The sequence below is a fragment of the Oryzias latipes genome, chromosome 6, assembly GCF_053564925.1.
Source record: "Oryzias latipes strain Hd-rR chromosome 6, Olatipes_Hd-rR_3.1".
Classification (NCBI taxonomy): Eukaryota; Metazoa; Chordata; class Actinopteri; order Beloniformes; family Adrianichthyidae; genus Oryzias; species Oryzias latipes.
This window is the reverse complement of record NC_136242.1, coordinates 1,026,403-1,045,613: the sequence shown is the minus strand read 5'-3', so window position 1 is coordinate 1,045,613 and position 19,211 is coordinate 1,026,403. Positions and strand designations below refer to the sequence as shown.

The window sequence follows — 19,211 nt, the reverse complement described above, 5'->3', positions numbered from 1 at the left end:
CACGTCTTCCGGCATCATGGGATCCCTTGTGACATTGTGTCTGATCGTGGCCCCCAGTTCACGTCTCAAGTCTGGAAAGCTTTCTGAGCCACGGCGCCCTCTGAGCCACGGCCAGTTTGACTTCTGGTTACCACCCTCAGGCCAATGATCAAGCGGAGCGGGCCAACCAAGAACAGGAAGCTGCTCTCAGATGTCTGGCGGCCCAAAACCACGCAGACTGGTCAAAGTATCTGGTGTGGGCGGAATATGCCACAACACCCACTCCTCTACTGCTACCGGCTTGTCCCCTTTTGAAGCCTCCCTGGGATACTCACCCCCTTTGTTTCTTTCTCAGGAATTGGATCTGGCAGTTCCCTCGGTCCAGCTCCATCTTCAACGATGTCGGGACATCTGGCTGCAGACCAGGGTGGCTCTTATCCGCACTAAGGAGAGCAACTGCCAGATAAAAAACCGCCACAGGGGGGTGAGTCCCAATTACCAACCTGGCCAGAAGGTTTGGTTATCATCCCGGAACATTCCTCTCCAGGTTTCGTCCCGCAAGCTGTTTCCTAGATTTATTGGGCACTGCACTATTGACCGGGTTATTAACCCGACGTGCGTCAGGCTGCGTCTCCCAGCGGCTCTCCAGATTCATCCCACGTTTCATGTTTCGCAAATCAAGCCAGTCACCAAGAGCCCGTTGTGCCCGCCGTCCACTTCCCCATTACCCGCCCATACCATCAATGGAGCCCCTGCTTTCATCGTCAACAAGATTTTGGACATCCGGCGTCGTGGTCGGGGGGTCCGGTTCCTGGTGGATTGGGAGGGGTATGGTCCAGAGGAACGTTCTTGGATCTCTCGTTCCCTCATTCTGGACCATACCCTCATCAACGACTTTTACAGTACTCATCCGGATCGTCGCCTTGGACCGCCGAGTGGCGGTCGTTGAGGGGGGGGTACTGTCATGTTGCTTGTCAGCTACTCTCCCCTCCTCCCCCTCCTTTTCTGTTCTGGCCGCGACCAGCTGCACTCACTTACCTTATCATCTCCGCTGCCTTCTTAAGAAGCTCCTGGATCTTCACTCGACGCCAGTTCGTTGTTCCTTCTATGGTGCATAGTCTGGTCAACTCATGTTTTCCTTACGTCGAATCATGACAACCTTGTAGTTCAGAGATCTCTTAAAAGCAATGCCATAACGATGAAACACAGCAACTCATTATAATGAGGAAAGTCATTATAATGTGTATGAATGCAGACTCATTAAAACAATTTTTCCTTCTCAAATGTTTTCCCAAAAATCTATTAGTCATAAACACTCATCAGCGTACCTTCATACCTGACGTCTCCTCATCCCTGCAGTTGCTAGTATCCTGAGTTAAAGCACATACGTGCCTTGCCAGCAACCGCCTTGTGGCACGCCTTTGCCGTACCAAAGTAACAAGTAAAAAGTGTTGTTCCCGATGTTCAAATCTGGTAATTGAAATATCAAGTTTTAATTAGTCAACTGTTCCGATAAGGATTGTGAGGAGCAGCACGTCAGTCTTTCTCTATTTATTTTGACCTGCCCTCGTAGTGGCCAATGACTGAAGAGATCTTTAGTCACGTGGTTTTGTTCCCAAGCTCTGGTCTGAACAGAATGGTCTGCTTGATGCCAGTTTGTATACACACCCAAGTCAAGGTCCAGGACTCGATCCGAAACACATTTAGCAGACTTGATCAGGAACAAAGGATTTTTCCCGTCTGAATACACCCTGAGATTCTCATTGGATGAAGTCATCAAACATATAGCTGATGGCTGTTTGAACCAGAGCTTCTGTGGGGTCTGAAATGTTTTCCACAAGTTCACAGAGTTGGAAATATTGAGTTTTATCAACAGTTTGTTTCATTTAAACCCCTAACACACTAAGAACACTTAAACTGTGGAAAAAGATGTACACCAGGAAGAAAGTTATTGAGATGGAGTGAAAATGATGGTAAGATGCATTCAAAGGGAAAATTCTAAAACAGAAATGTGCGACAGGGGAAGCAGGTTGGGATGTGATTCAGAAAAACTGCTGCAAATGTTGATGTCTGCCCTACAGGGGGACCAGCTGTCTGCAGCTTCACGGTTCATACTACGTTCAATTCCACACCCCACACCTCACCCCCACCTGCTAACTTCAGTTGTTGTTCAGCCACTTTCTCTCCAGTGGGACTCCACACAAAACCATTATATGCTGAGCAGTTTCTGATAGAAGCTAGACTAGAAAGGATAGTTCTCTGCAGAGCTGAGAGGAAGAACATTCCAAGGCCGTATGATGCAGAGAGTTGACCTCCAAGTCTTCACGAAAACGCTTTTCAGGAGCAACAGAAAAGCACATCATTGTTTCAACAAACCAGCTGGTGCATGTGTGCAAAGCCACACTCTTTGAGTTTTCTGGTTTTTCTGCAAAGTGAATCTCTTTTTGACTGAAAGGAAAAAACAGACAACATCACCCTTTTCAAACTGCTTGGGTTTGAATGGGATGAAGTCAACAAAGTGTTCATCTTTTGTTGTAAAACGATCAGAGGGAATTTCTGGGAACAGTTAAATCAAAGCCTTGGTGCATTTTTTGTTGCTTGTGGGCATGTTCTGTGGGTGTTCCTGCCATTTCCTCTGCAGTGCGATATAAAAACATTTACTTTTTCAAAGGAGAATTTGTTCTTTGTCATTAGAGCAGAACTGAAGAAGGACAGAGAACACAACAGCAGACAAACGGCTAAAGCAGAAAAAACATGCAAATTTGGCCCGGTCTTAAAAGAAGAAAAGAGTAATGGTCCATTTGCTTGTTAAATAAATGTGTTACATAATTTTATTATGTTTCCGTTTTCTTTAGATAACAGTAAAGTTACTTATGTTAAGTTAAACTATTGGCAAAGATTTTGACTGAAGTATTATCAGTGTCTTATTATTTGTTTTATTACTTTTTGAAGTTACTGTAGGTGTATGAAGTGTGCTCAATGTTTAGGCCAATCCTATTGGATGTCAGATTGCTTATCAATGGATTCTTTGAGTGTGATTGGTTAGTTTTGGATGTTAATCCAAACACAGCATCCTGAGGGTGGGACAACTGAACACTGTGTGCGTGTTGAACAGACTTGTTCAGAAGCTAGAAGCGTGGTGAAAATTTTGTTTTTTTTTATATTCTCAGACAACATGGAATACTGCTGAAGGTAAACTTATTGTCAATATTTGTATATGTATTTCCTCTGAGTTTTACGATGCACATTGTTTTTGTTTTTTTTGTTTTTTTAACTTGTCCTGTCCAACAGCTGGGCAGACAGATGAGAGCTGAGGGCCTCTTGTGTTGGACATATTTTACATTAACAATAGGGGTTATTAATCTTCATACAAACCAGAGGTATGTCTGAATAAACCCCTTTTGTAATTGAGGCCAAACTTTATTAATTTCAACCATGTTTGAAAATCTTGGGTGTTGGACCGGGCGGAAAAGGAAAGAAGGGAAGAAAAGGATGTTAGAGAGAGGGGGGGGTAGGAGGGGGGATAAGGCCATGAAGCAGCATAAAGCAACAAGTTTACTGGTTGTTTATCGTTACGGTAAGGTTCAAATGTAGTACAAAAAGGGCGGGGCCTGTCCACAAACACACTCAAATGTTATCAACACACCTGTTAGCTGCAAAAATGTCCACATGTCGACATGTACACAAAACAGATAGTGTTCACACGCATACTTATGCCTTAAAACCAACTAGTGTGAAATATTTCAGTCATTAAACCATGCAAACTGTTAGTGCAAAGGTGAGCTAACACCTGTGCTCAATTGAGTGTTTATGTTCTTCTAAAATGGATGGTGGAACGTGAAAAGAAGGAGGGAGAGTGCCCAGCCATCCCCACCCCAAGACCCTCGCCGCAGCAGCAGCGGCAGCCGGAACAGGCAGGGAACAACCGCCCTCCGGGCAACCAAGACCGCCACCCAGGCCAGGGCCAGCAGGACCACCGCGAGGCCCCCAGAGCCAGAGAGCAGGGAGGCACGGAGGGAAAGAGAGCGCCGCCCCAGCCCAACCAGGAGAGCAGCCCCCCCGCCGCGCCGGGAGAGCCCAACGCAGGGCCCCACCGGAGAAGGACGCCCACAGCCCCAGACGAGCACCCCATCACCACCCAGAAGTTCCGGGCATCCCCCCGCCCCCACCCCATGTACGAGCCAGGACCCCCCAAGTGAGACACGCTCCGCACTCCAGGCAGCCACCCACCCTGCCCACGGTTGGTCCAGGGAGGAGCAAGGCAGGGGCCCGCCGCCCCCGCCCAGGAGGGTGGAACCCCGGGGAAAAAAGGGGGCCCACAAGGGGTGTTGTAAATATGGCCCGACCAGGTTCGGCCACAGTTGGAAATTTGGCGGGGCCCAGCGCTCAGGGGCAAGGACCAGGACCCACCCCCCAGGGACACGAACACCCCCGGCTCAGGTGTAATGTGAACCCCCCCACCGCGCGGAGAGAGAACCGCCGGGCCCAGGAAGCCGGCGCCCAGGGGACACGGCCGCCGTTGCCAAGGGGCCTGCACCACCCACCAGGGAAGGGGTAGGGGACAGATGGTCCTAGGTCCCACCTTCCTTGCAAAATGTGTGTGCGTGTATGTGTGTTTGAGAGGGTGTGTGTGTGCATGTGTGTGTGTTTATGTTGGAATGTATATATTGAGGGGGGAGGGGTGTGTGTACTAAGGGGGGTGCAGTTAAAATTGGCGGGTAGGGCACTAAGACGACATCTCCTGATTACTCACAGTGATGTCCCCTCACCCTCCCCACCAAGGGGCCCTGAATGTCTAAGGTGCGGTTAAAATTGGCGGGTAGGGTGCTAGGAGGACATCTGCTGCTTGCTGGCAGTGATGTCCAAGCACCCCCCCCTACCAAGGACCCTACATGTCTAAGGTGCAAATAAAACCGAAAGAGGGGGGCCCACTCCATACGGCAACCATAGGAGGGGGGCCCCCCCCAAGGCGCATCGCAGGCTAAATCCCCCACCCCGTCACCCTAACGTGAGGTTATATGAGGAAGGGGGTGAGTTGGGGATAGCTGTCCCCCAGCCCCCCCCCCCCCCCCCCAGCAAAGGGGCCAGGCCCACCCAGCCCAGGGGCCCCACCCCCAGAGGCGCCGACACCCCAGGCCCGGCACCACCCACCCCACACAGAGAGAGAGGAGCCAGAAAGCGTTGCCCCCCCCCCTCCCCCGGAGCAAGCCCAGGCCCCCACCCCCAAACGCCGGCCCTAGAAGAGCTCTGGTCAGGCCGCGACGGGACCGAGGAAGCCAACCGGCAACCGCCGATTGCCTCAGCGGAGACCCCGACCAGTCAACCCCCCCCGCCCCGTACCAATAGTGGGTCCCCCCTCCCCCCCAGAACGCCCCCCCACAGGACAGGGCCGACAAGCCCCCCACCCCACCCCAGACCCCGCAGCCGAAGCGCATGACACCCAGATTGACGGGGGGCCCCGAGAGGGTTGTCCCGTCCCGTCCCAGAGCCAGGGAAGGGCCGATCCCAGCCCCAGGTGCAGATCGGCAGCCCATCCAGCGCCCCCCCCCCACCCCCCCCCCCCCCCCTGAGCAGGGCCCTCCGCCAACCCCCCCAGCACAGGCAAAGGGACCACCCCCCCAAGCCAAGCCAGACCACCCCCCCACCCCCCCCACCACACACACCCAAGCCCAGAGGACCACGCAGCGCCCCAGCCTGCCCCACCCAGGCACCGGACCCGACCTCCCGACCAACGGAGCCCCCACCACCCCCCGCCAGGAACCGGAGGCCCCAACCCCCACCCCGAACCACGGCAGAAGGGCAAGGAGCAGCGACGACCAGGCCCCCCCACCCTCTAAGTCATGGAGTTATCTATGGGAGACTAGAGAGACTGAATTATTTCAAAGTTACTTGAACTTTGGGCTGACATTTTTTCCAAGCCGATATGATCAAGCAGCAGATTTCTGTGTTGACTTATATTTATATTTTTCTTGCTTTTCCAATTTATTAAAATAGTTTTTTTAGCAATACAAAGAGTTATGAAAATGATAGAGCCTAATCCTCCTTCCACATCGATGGCACTCATGTCACCAAGCACACAAAGTGACGGTGAAGCCGTGATTGAAACTTTAAGCCAGACTGATAGATCGGCACATACCTGCTGCCAGAGAGCCTGGACAGGCGTGCAGAACCACAGTGCATGCATGTAACTGTAGGGTAGATTACTGTCACAGTGCTCGCAAATGTCTGAGTTGCTGAGACCCATCTTGAACATCATCTGTCCAGTGTAGTAAATTCTGTGAAGGGTTTTGAAATGGATTAGCTGCAGATTTGGACTTTTTGTCAGTTTAAAGGTGTTTAGACAGAGTTCTGACCAGAAGCTTTCATCTGTGCTGATGCTCAAATCTGCATCCCATTTTGTTGTTGGAAGTGAAATATTATTATCTATCTTACATAAAAGTTTGTATATTTTGGAGAGAGTTTTATTCATTGAGAAATTAATCAGAGTGGTAACTACATCTGGTGGTTTTAAATCGTTGTCTCTGTATTTAAACTTTTTAGTAATAATTGATTTAAGTTGCTGATATTCCAAGAAGTTATTTATTCCATGTTTGTCTTGAAGTTCCTGGGGAGTTATGAATCTTCTTTCAATAATTATGTGCTCTAGTTGTTTTATGCCCCCTGCTTGCCAAGCTGGGAAGTGGATCATTTTTTTTGTTTATAAGGATGTCTGGGTTGTTCCAGATGGGTGTCATTTTGCATGGTTGAATTGATGATTTTGATATTTTAAGAAATTCCCACCAGGCTGTTAAAGTGGCATTTATATTAATACTTTTGAAACAATCCTGTTTTTTAACTGTTTGGTTAATAAATGGAAGATCTGACAGGTTGATCTTTCCTCATAACGCCTGTTCCAAGTCTAACCATGAGTTGGTTTCTGGATTATTTTTTAACCATTTTAATATGTATTGTAATCTATTTGCAAGAAAGTAATTTTGGAAGTTAATCCTCCACATCTTTTTGCAGATTTTAAAGTTTTTAGACTGATTCTTGCAGGTTTATTGTTCCATAAAAAGCTTGATATGGATGAGTCTAATGTTTTGAACCATTTTAATGGCGGTTGTGTGGGAATCATTGAGAAAAGATAATTAACTTTGGGTAAGATTTTCATTTTTACCGTGGCTACCTTGCCCATAAGGGACAGAGGCAGGTTGGTCCAGCGTGTCAGATCGTCCTGTATGTCTTCCAGTAATGGGGTGTGGTTTAGCTGCACCAGTTCTGATAGTTTGGGGGAAAAATTGATACCTAGATATTTGATATTTCCTGATTTAACTGGTATTTTGAGTCTTTGCTCTGCATTACTGTTCGGTGGTAATACAACAGACTTATTCCAATTAATGGAATAGTCTGATATAGAGGAGAATTCATTAATGATTGTTGCCGTTTCATTTACATAATGTAAATTACTTAAAAACAGTAATATGTCATCTGCATAGAGACTAATTTTATGATGGCTGTGTTTGGTTTTAATTCCTATAATGCTCTCATTCTGTCTTATTGCTGCAGCTAGAGGCTCAATAAATATAGCAAAAAGAGAAGGAGAGAGTGGGCAACCCTGTCTGGTTCCTCTTCTGAGAAAAAACCTGTTGGAAGTCTGTTTATTAGTTCTAACGGATGCATTGGGGTTGTGATATAATATTTTGATCCATTTGATGAATGATTCTCCAAAACCAAATTTATGGAGGGCAGCAATAAGGAACTTCCAGTTTACTCTGTCAAAACCTTTTTCAGCATCCAGCAATAGTACGGTCATTTCTTGCTTTTTAATGGTGGCAAAGTCTATTATTTTACTAGTCTACGGACATTGTCATCCGAGTGTCTGCCTTTTATGAATCCAGTTTGGTCGAAATCAATTATGTGAGGAGTGATTTTTTTCTATTCTCTGTGCTCTGTTTTATAAAATGTTGGTGGCAGTTGTTCCCAGAATTATTTATAAAACTCAGCAGGAAAGCCGTCAGGCCCTGGTGCTTTACCATTAGGCATAAGTAACAGAGCTTCATGAAGTTCAGACAACGCTGCACATTGTATTACAATGAGATGGATGCTACATGTGATTAGCATGTAACTTCTTAGCAGCGGTAAATTCTGTGACCCAATGATGCGGTAAAATGTTAATAATGCTAATGTTGTGGAGTACAGCAGTTATTAAAGACCCTCGAACTGAAAGGTTGTTTGAGGAAAATAAGAAGGCCTATTTATGCACGGGCTGAGGAGCATGACCAGAATTTGGATTTTTCCTGTGGGCACCCGAAGGAGATCCAGAAAGATCCCGCTGGTAGCAGGTTGTGCTCAGTCAAAATCGAACAAGAGTCCAGTTCCAGTTTTGGGTCAAGTTCCTCTTTCCTCTATCCTTCCCAAGAACCAAATACACTAAAGAATCCGCACTGACTGAACTAGGAGACTGTGAGTACTAGAAATTTGCACATGCTTATTTTGTTTTGCTTTCACTAAGTTTTAAGACCTCAACGCTCCCAAGCGACGACACAGGCCTGCAACGGGTATTTGGTTTGTTTAAAAGGACGTTTTCTGAGTTCATAAGTGTATTTATTTTTCCCATTTTCTAAATTTAATTTAGATAAATTCCCAACTAAATTTACACTATTATTTAAAAGACACTTATTGTTTTGAGTTCTTGAAGATGTTTTTTGAAGCTTGGAGAGGGTAAAAGAGATATAAGGTTTTAAGTTATTAGACGTACCTTTTGAAATTTATTTTGTTAATTAGTTATTAACTACAAAAACACCCAGAAGTTTATAGTGATTTGTGACGGCACCAGACCATAAAAATCACACCCAGGACCCTGCCCATAATTCTACAATATTTGAGTTGTTTACAGTTTCATTTGCTACATGGGTGGGTGCTACACAAAGAACTCAAAAGCAGGGCTGAGCATTATATGGCCAAAAAACAGAATCAAGGGGAATCTGGAATTACAAATTTATATTTAATACAAATATCTGATTCAATCCAAATAAACATACATTTTCTTTACTTTTTTTAACGTTTAGATCCGATTTCATGTCGTTACCTAACAAGTGACTAAAGACACTGCAAGTCGATTTTCACATTAAAAACCAACATGAAAAAACATGAAACGTGAATTGATTTATTTGTGGGGGAAAAAAAAAAGAAAACTTGTCACTTTGTTTATCGCAGGAGTTAAATATTTATTTATCCCCCCTCCTCCTCCTCCCCTTGGACGAGAGCCTAGCTGCTAATGAACGAGCTGCGTTGACTGTCCTTACCCCATACTCCACTCACCCTCAAACAGTCTCAAAGAGAAAGTAGACAGATAAATAGATGCTCCATCTCCTCTCCAGCATTAAATCCATATATTATGAACACACATGAACGCCGTAACAACATGAACCTCACTTCTCTTCACAGCTCTCTCAGTGATGGTGAAGGATTCAACACAATATTTCAGACTTCCCACGAGTCTTAGTGGCTATAGGCGGGGCTAACCCCCAGGTCACCACTTAATAACTTTACGCCGAGGCAGAAGTAATTTTAGCCATGAGTTTCCTCCGAGACGCTATTAGGTGACAGACAGTTAGCATGTCAACATATGACTAATGCAAACGCGAGGCCAGAGATGAGGAACCCCCCCCCTCCCATCTCCTCCGCCTTATAAAGCAGATCACCTACATAGGTCAATTTTATTTATTGTTATGTTAAACCAATAAATGCATTTTCTAAGTAATTTTTTTCTGCCTTAGTCTAGAAAAAAATACCGAAAATAGACAGACAGACAGACAGACAGACAGACAGACAGACAGATAAAAACTTTATTCATCTCCCAAGGGAGAAATTCAGTTGTCCGGCAGCAAAACACACACAATAAATAACAATAAAATAATAGTTCAGAAAATAGCAGTTCATATCAGGCAGATCTGTTAAACAGCAGTACCGAACCGAAATGTACCGAACTATGAAATTCTGAACCAAACCGAATTGAGATTTTAGCGTATTGTTACACCCCTAGTAATAGGTGAAAACCGCAAAGATGTTTTAGATGTTTTAGGGCTGCTAACCTCCTCTTTAGACACATTATACTCTTTTCTTAGACAGACATGAACATGTGTACAATTTTCTGTTCTGTTCAAACTCTCAAAGTTCAATCCTTTATAGAAAAATAAGTCCAGTTTCATAGAATGAAAATAAAGATCTGATTGAGATCACAAACTTGTGTAGATTTAAACTGAACACATTCTGTACGGGAGACACAGCATGGAGAGGTTTGATTAACAACGTCAACAGACAATCAGGACGCAGATCACAATACACTTCAAAAGAAAGAAAAAAAAGTAAAAATGCAATGAAAAAAAAGACTACGAGCCCGCAATATAGCGAATGGAACTTTGAACTAATTTTACTTTATGTTGTTTGTTTGATGAATTGCTTCTGAATTTCAAAGTAAAGTTAATATACTGTTGACATGGACAATGTTTGGAAACCCACAGGCATCTCACTGCGTCCTTCTGAGTGTCAATTTACAGGCTTCAGGCTTTATCCTGGGGGTTGGAGATAATTTATCCTGATTAGTTGGAAGTCAACTTTATTTAGTTACCACGTTGAACCCCCCTGTCTTGACAGTTTTGTAAGGCCATTAATGAAAACAAAAGTTTAGAATAGTCTCTGTTTATGAAGACCATCTCTAAACTGTAAATAATGTAGTTCCTGTATATTCCATGAAGCTGGGATGTGATCTTATTAGTTACTGTTTCAGTTTCAGCAGGAGCTCAGTTTGTGTGAGTCAGACCAAATGAGTAATGAGGGTGACTGATACAGCTCTCATTCTGTCAAAGGAAAGGTCATTTGTCTATTTTTGCGGTGGGTAAGAACACTTCAGATGGTACAGGGACACTGACAGCCCGCCCCAACGCAGACCCAGAATTTACCGTTCAATTTTGAGTTTTTACTGCACGAGAAAATAAACGGCATTTAATAAACAGGCTCACCCTGATGCCCAGCTCCACATTTTCTCCGCCGTAAATTTCCATTCCCTCATCGAGTAGGCCGATCTCCTCAAAGTATTTCCTGTCAACCACAAAGCAGCCGATCAGAGCCGGGCTCCTGGAACACAGAGGAACGGTTGTTATGTTAAGCTTCATGAAAAAAGTCCAGAAATTAACACAATTCAACATCCACATGTGTTTTATGCACTAAGACATCATTACAAACTGGAAAATACCAGTGACATGAACCATAGCAGCAGTGTGGGAGAACTTGACATCCACTCTGTGACTCAGAACTCAACTTTATAACCTTCAGTTGGTGCAGCAGTAATTTGCAAATTTGTCTCCTGAAACTTTTTCCAGTTTTTACTCAATTTTAGCGAAGGTACACATTAGAGCCTTGCGCGGGACTATTTTCTTCATCCCGCTCCCCCCCACTGAATTTCTGACCAATCCCGCCCGCTCCCGCAACGTATGCGTTACACTCCCGCACGCACCCGCAATATGTATGTCCACTCCCGCCCGCACCCGGAAAACTCAGAATTTAGTCCCGCACAGTAATACAGATGCATTGATTTTGTATCGTCTCCCGTCCCGCAGGAAAAAAACACGTATTTGTCACGGTGAGGTGGCTCGAGAGCCGGTTGGACCCAGATGCAGAGGCAGGAGGCAAGGATCAGGGCTAGTGGGTTTTAATGCACAAAAAGAACAAACAAAAAGCGCTGCAGAGCAGGATGACAAAAACCAAACGAAAACTCACTGTGGCGTGGCGAGGGACAAGGAACGAGGAACAGGGCATGACATGGCATGAACACCAGAACAGGAATACTAATGGACCAACACAGGAGGAAGGCAGAGACAAGACTTAAATACAGACAGGGCAGACAAGACACAGGTGAACACGATCAGGGCAGATGGGGACCAAAGGAAGTAAAACTCAAGAAAACAGACAAAACAGGAGACTTTCAAAATAAAACAGGAAACAGAAACAAGACAGAACAAGGACCAAAAACAAGACAACAAGTTCAAATCATGACAGTACCCCCCCCTCAAGGAACCGCTCCGAGGTTCCAAAAGTCACATGAGGGGGGGGCCCCGGAGGAAAACATCGACGGGCACAAGAGTCCAGAGGACGGCCGGGGTCCGCGCCGTCCGGCGAGGCAGGTCCGGAGGACGGCCGGGGGGCCGAGCGGTCCGGCGAGGCAGGTCCGGAGGACGGCCGGGGGGCCGAGCGGTCCGGCGTGGCAGGTCCGGAGGACGGCCGGGGGGCCGAGCGGTCCGGCGTGGCAGGTCCGGAGGACGGCCGGGGGGCCGAGCGGTCCGGCGTGGCAGGTCCGGAGGACGGCCGGGGGGCCGAGCGGTCCGGCGTGGCAGGTCCGGAGGACGGCCGGGGGGCCGAGCGGTCCGGCGTGGAGTCGTCAGGCGTGGAGTCAGGCGTGGAGTCAGGCGTGGAGTCAGGCGTGGAGTCAGGCGTGGAGTCAGGCGTGGAGTCAGGCGTGGAGTCAGGCGTGGAGTCAGGCGTGGAGTCAGGCGTGGAGTCAGGCGTGGAGTCAGGCGTGGAGTCAGGCGTGGAGTCAGGCGTGGAGTCAGGCGTGGAGTCAGGCGTGGAGTCAGGCGTGGAGTCAGGCGTGGAGTCAGGCGTGGAGTCAGGCTCTGGCGGGTCGGGCCAGCAGTCGGAGTCAGGCTCTGGCGGGTCGGGCCAGCAGTCAGGCTCTGGCGGGTCGGGCCAGCAGTCAGGCTCTGGCGGGTCGGGCCAGCAGTCAGGCTCTGGCGGGTCGGGCCAGCAGTCAGGCTCTGGCGGGTCGGGCCAGCAGTCAGGCTCTGGCGGGTCGGGCCAGCAGTCAGGCTCTGGCGGGTCAGGCGTGGAGCCGAGCTCAGGCGGGTCAGGCGTGGAGCCGAGCTCAGGCGGGTCAGGCGTGGAGCCGAGCTCAGGCGGGTCAGGCGTGGAGCCGAGCTCAGGCGGGTCAGGCGTGGCAGTGGAACCGGGGACCCAGGCGGCACCCCCCTGGGAGCCGGGACGGGTCGGGGCGCAGGCGGCACCCCCCTGGGAGCTGGGATGGGTCGGGGTGCAGGCGGCACCCCCCTGGGATCCGGGACGGGTTGGGGTGCGTCCGGGACCACCACTGGACATGGCTGTGGTGCGTCCGGGACCACCACTGGGGGAGGTTGTGGTGCATCCGGGACCACCACTGAACGTGGCTGTGGTGCATCCCGGACCACCACTGAACGTGACTGTGGGGGACGGCGGGGACGACGGCGACGTCGACCCCCCCTCATGGCGAGACGGCTCCCAGTGTAGTCCTGCTCTGCTGGGTCCAGAAAATTTGGTTGGTCCATTCTGTCACGGTGAGGTGGCTCGAGAGCCGGTTGGACCCAGATGCAGAGGCAGGAGGCAAGGATCAGGGCTAGTTGGTTTTAATGCACAAAAAGAACAAACAAAAAGCGCTGCAGAGCAGGATGACAAAAACCAAACGAAAACTCACTGTGGCGTGGCGAGGGACAAGGAACAAGGAACGAGGAACAGGGCATGACATGGCATGAACACCAGAACAGGAATACTAATGGACCAACACAGGAGGAAGGCAGAGACAAGACTTAAATACAGACAGGGCAGACAAGACACAGGTGAACACGATCAGGGCAGATGGGGACCAAAGGAAGTAAAACTCAAGAAAACAGACAAAACAGGAGACTTTCAAAATAAAACAGGAAACAGAAACAAGACAGAACAAGGACCAAAAACAAGACAACAAGTTCAAATCATGACAGTATTTGTATAGATATGATTAAAGAGATTCATATCCCTCATCCAGCCTCATCTTTTCATGCATTCCTCTTTTGTGTAATGTGCAACCTAAATATTAAATATATTTTCCCAAATCCTGTTCGGTTAAAAGTGTGCGTGTGTGCGCGCGCAGACAGACGGCCTGAAGCGCGCTCTTATTAAGAGGCGGGGCGGGGCGTTGCACACTTTTTTTTTTTTTTTTTTTATTGATGCAGAACAAAAGTGACATACAGCAAAAGAACAAGGAACAATAAACTGTACATCAAATGTTCAAAATAAACGCCAGGGGATATAGCAAAAAAATAAACTTACATTAAATTATACAGCTGAGCAAGGTGATACGTTTTAATAGCTTTTTTGTTTGTACTGGGGGAAATGGAATGTAAGTAACATCTAACTTGGGCTAGTAAATCAATAAAATTAGGAGCTTTATTGCTGAATTTAGATTTGTGAATATAATACTTGGTTAATAAAATCAGAAGATTTATTAAATAAAATTGAGATAAAAATGTCTTATCATAATTAACGTAACCAAATAAGATGTTTTTCCAGGTTAAATTAAAATGTGGATAAATTTGAGTTTTTATCAAATTTGTCAATTTGTCCCATACTTTTTCAGTGTACTTGCAGGTCCAAAAAATATGCACCAACGTTTCCTCAGACTGAGAACAGAAAGAACAGTTTTTATCAATATCCCTTTTTAGCCTTTGCAGGGGCATTGCACACCCCCAACAACAGGTTAGATGACAGTGGTCATTGGGCGTCTCTACCTGGTGCCTTCACGGAGCTTCAGTACATAAGAATCCAACAGCCGCACAGCCCAACGTAGTCCGCTAATATATATTCATGAGATATTCATGGCAGCACTGATCCCGCGGGTTTTTTTTTTTTTTTTTGCCGCCCGCTCCCGCCCGCAGCACAATTCAAACCGCCCAATCCCGCGAGATTTGGGATGGGTCCCGCGGGACCCAATCCCAATGCAGCCCTCTAGTACACATCTTTAGAAATAAGGAAATTCTTCCTAACCAAGAAAAACAATTTGTGAGTCCAGACTACCATCACCCCACCTCAGTATGATAGAGAAACACTGTTTTGTTTGTTCAGATCCAGTACTGGGCACATTTCCCTTCGGTTCAGATTTTAAAAATTAGTTTATTTTTAAAGACTCACTTGGATTAAAAAAAATTGTGTTTTTAACATGTTCTTTTGACATTTTTCTGCTGATGGAGTGAGAATATGTATAAATAAAATGTTGCTTAAAATGACATTTTTCAGTATTTCTTCATTCAAATCTTTGTGAATCAGGACCGGACAATATAATGTCGTTTGAAAAAGAGCTTATTTGTGATGTTGATAATGCAGACGGGGGCCACAAACTTCCTGCTCCGCTACATTCCGATCCATCCAGTTACATAATATTGATCCATGAACCTCTTTGTTTTCCTCGTCTGAGCTGCAATCTGGATCTAAACTGGACGGCTGGATGGTTCTGGTATTGCTCACCATTTTGTCGCACTGGTAATCTTAAATTGGGGTTGTGAGGGGCTGTAAGCTAGCAGAAGCATGGAAAAAGAGAGCTTTAAGTAATGGTCCCACGCACAACTTGGAGGCAAATTTCTAATGAACACCTGCTGCTCTATAGCAACTATGTCCTAGAAAATGACATGTTTATTGGTTTTGGCTAAAAATGGCATGATCACGAATCAAAAAGCACTGGAAACAATTTGAAAATAGATCTAAAGATGGTTGGAGTGGGCCTTTGAGCAGCTTTGCAAGGCTAACCTGTCACTCATCGGCTTCGCACACTTAGAGCTCTGTAAGAAGTCAGAGGAGCACATCATCTGCAAACAGCAGAGACGGGGTTCTGAGCCACCCAAGGCTAATTGTTCCTCAATTTTTTCCTGTCATTCAATCTACGTTATGGTGTTAACTGGGGCCCGTGGACTCTGAGAAAAAGCTCAGGGGTGTTTGTAACTTTTTGAAGTACTTGCATGGTCTGACCGTGGGGGAAACCAATGGGGGATGCTTGTTCTCGCGAGGATCGGCACTGACTTTAATATTTCTATATCCTTTTTTTCTCACTTTAGGTACTTAATTAATAGTAAATGTTGACAAGAAGGTGTCTGCTCCTGCAGCCATTTGCAGGTTGATGTGCAGAAAGAATTGGTCTGTTGAGAATAGATTTGATGAAATGAGAACACATTTTATCATGGCGTGTTAACCCAGGAATGCTTCAGGGCACAAACTACAAAAACGGCTGCTTTCATGGGCGTATGATTTGCCTTTCTAGCAACAATTAGATCCTTTTTTGCTGCTTGAAAGAAGCAGTTCTGCTTTCACAGAAGCAGAATTCTGGTCTGTGGTTAGTTCCAATTTGGGAAATTAATCCCTGAAAATCTTTTAGTCTCTTACAAAAACATGCACATCTTTGGTTGACTTGGTAAAGGATGCCGTGATAAATCTCTACGCAGGATTATACTCACAAATGAACCTGTTGTCAGAAAGGTAGTTTGTTTAACACAACAAATTCAGGACATGGGGGAGTTGGAGTTGCTGGTGTACAAACTTCTACGACGGAGTTTTAGGGCCACGGTGAGGAAAAAAAATTCTGGCCAACGTGGCGAGATTAAAGTCGTCACGTCGACTTTAATCTCATCATGACGAGAAAAAACTCGACACAAAGTTTCGAGAAAAAACTCGTCTTGTCGAGATTAAAGTCGAAATAAAGTTTCGAGATTAAAGTCGCAATGTTGCGCGCGAGCGAAAAAAACTCATAAATTTACGAGATTATTGTGGAAGTGAGCATGCAGAGCAGCAGGTGAACGCCGTGCAGCAGCAGAGCAGACCAACTAAACTTTGTTGAACAGGTGAGCTGAATGTTAATTGATAACGTTCCAAATGTCTGGAAGCTCATTTGTTTGATTTAGAAGTTATTAAAGTTTTATTTATTGATGGTTGGTTTGCAGGATCACTGCAGCTCGATGAAGCCATCATCGGTTGTCCCTGCAGCTGTTTGCTTGAATCCTTTCTTCCTCCACCAGAGACCAGATCTCTACGTTTGTGTGACGCTTCCGTCTGAGGAGGAGAAGCACTTTTTGCCTTTTTCAACGTTGTAATGCTAATATAACAGACTATTTTCAATCATCTTTGTTTTTTAATGATCAAACGGGTCGCTTCATCTGCCGGAGGGGGCGTATGTAACACTGTTTACTTCCGCATTGGTGATCGGATGACAGATTCATGACGTAATGTGACAGATGAACTTCAGGTTATGTGAATGAAAAGGAGAATAAAGGCTGCAGCGGTCCTCTACACCCAAACGTGTCTCTGAGCTCCTTATTTTACATATAAAAGTCCGCTTTACTGACACCGAACCCTGGAAAGACGGCTACACGGAAACTAATCTGATTTTGAGTCGCCAAAAGACTCAGAATCTCTTTGTTTTAAACCTATAATAATCCGGAAATAAAGCTTCACAAAAGGCTCCACATATTTCATCTTCAAGCGATGCTCCGATAAACAGACAACTTCGGGGTTTTCTCCTTGTTAATCTATGACTTTTTTCCCGTAAATTTACGAGTTTTTATCTCCTAATAAAATTTCTTTTTTTGGTGGCCATAAAACTCTGTCGTCAACTCTTAAATACAAAGCCACTAGCTCACTAACATTAGCCATAACACTGAATATTCCTGAAAGACTCAGCTTCACTGCTCTCGCTCAACATTGCGACTTTAATCTCGAAACTTTATTTCGACTTTTATCTCGACAAGACGAGTTTTTTCTCGAAACTTTGTGTCGACTTTTTTCTCGTCATGACGAGATTAAAGTCGACATGACGACTTTAATCTCGTCATGTTGGCCAGAATTTTTTTTCCTCACCGTGGCCCTAAAACTCCGTCGTAAACTTCAAACTGAATCAACAGGAGTGAAAATATCTCTTTTTAGTATTCATGCTGTCAGTCCCACACATCGCTCCTTATCGATATGAGATACAGCACTGCAGCAAAAGCAGCTTGTTTGGTGAATTTTTATTCCCTGGGCAGTGCGTGAACTGGCAAACAGCCAAACGCTCTGAAGCCGAAAAATGCTCACACAATCAATGCCCCCCCCCCCCCCCCCCCCCCCCCGGCTTTGAATGCATTAGGATCTGTGCAGAGCGAAATCACAACCAGACCTTCTCCTGTGTGTGTGTGCAGGAGATGAAAGGGCTACGCAATGTTTATGACATGAAATAAATTATGCACATTCATTGAATCAATGCTACTCATCAATATTAAGCCAAGGGGGGGAGGAGGAGGGGGGATAAATAAATATTTAAAGCAGCTGTGAGCGCCACAGAGCCCAGCTTCCTGGAATACTGTACATGTTGAAGGGGAACATTGGGGGGAAATTATGTTGCAAATATGTTTTTACATTTAAATCAAACATGTATATGCATTATGTTCTGCATTAGCGTTTCCCAACCCTGGTCCACCGGTCCCCCTGCCCTGCGTGCTGGATTTTTTCTGTGGCTTCCCCTGGGGCCCCTCATCGGCCCTACAGAGACCCCAACAAGAGCCACAGGTGTTTAAATCATGATGTGTTGCAGTCAGACATAAAGGCAGACGTACATGAGGAGCACGGCTGGGAAACACTCTTCTACATGTTCACATAATCCTTTTTAATGACACTCCTGTGTGCAGCTGCCTTTTTCTTTGGTCTAAGTTTACAGAGTGGTTGGAGGTGTTGACTGACCCCCAGTACAGAAGGGGAAATGTGAGGTCTGCAGGGTAAAAAGCTAAAAAAACAAACAAAAAAACACAGTCTTGTTTGCATGATTGTACTTTTCTTATTCTCACTCCTGACTGGTCTGTATGCAAAACGTGATGCAAAAAAAATAAAATAAATAAAAATAAAATCCCAATTGCATAAAAAAACAACTCTGACTTCAGGAAGTGTGCAGATCTTGCATCTGAATCACGGCCGCTTTCTGCAGTTTTGTGTCTCTGTGACACAGTTTAATTACTTGCTGTCCACATTAGTCCGAGGAGGGAAAAAATAAGAATGAGAAACAAATTAAAGGGACTTTTTATTTTTATCAAAAAAAAAAAAAAATCAAAACACAAAGTTCAGGAGTAGAATAATCAGATTTTCCTCAATGTTGGTTTTGGGATCCCACCCACTGATCACATCAACACTGGTCAAAGCTGAATCCCTGATTGCTGACACAACATATATTCTTTGCCAAAGTTCAGATATTTGAACTCCTAAAACATTGGTCCGTGCCATGCCACGATGTCTGAAACATGCTGCTGCCAGACCGCCGTGCCTGACGCTTAAAATCTGTCGCATGATCATTAGATCGCATTTGTCAGTACATTGACTTAACATCGAAACTGAAAGACCCTGCCATGTGAATCACGTGAATGTACCTTTTTGAATTGCAAAAAGTCTCGCAAAAGTCACTGAAT

At 45.9% G+C, this 19,211-nt stretch overlaps 1 protein-coding gene across 2 annotated transcripts in view; it reads right to left on the bottom strand.

The window, feature by feature from the left end:
- The window catches only part of galnt18a (UDP-N-acetyl-alpha-D-galactosamine:polypeptide N-acetylgalactosaminyltransferase 18a), a 267,871-nt gene that overhangs the window by 92,608 nt on the left and 156,052 nt on the right, over positions 1–19,211 (bottom strand). For both annotated transcript variants that reach the window (XM_023955406.2, XM_023955408.2), the window contains exon 6: positions 10,980–11,094. In XM_023955406.2, coding sequence (XP_023811174.1) covers positions 10,980–11,094 — 115 coding nt within the window. The remainder of the gene's footprint in view (positions 1–10,979; positions 11,095–19,211) is intronic.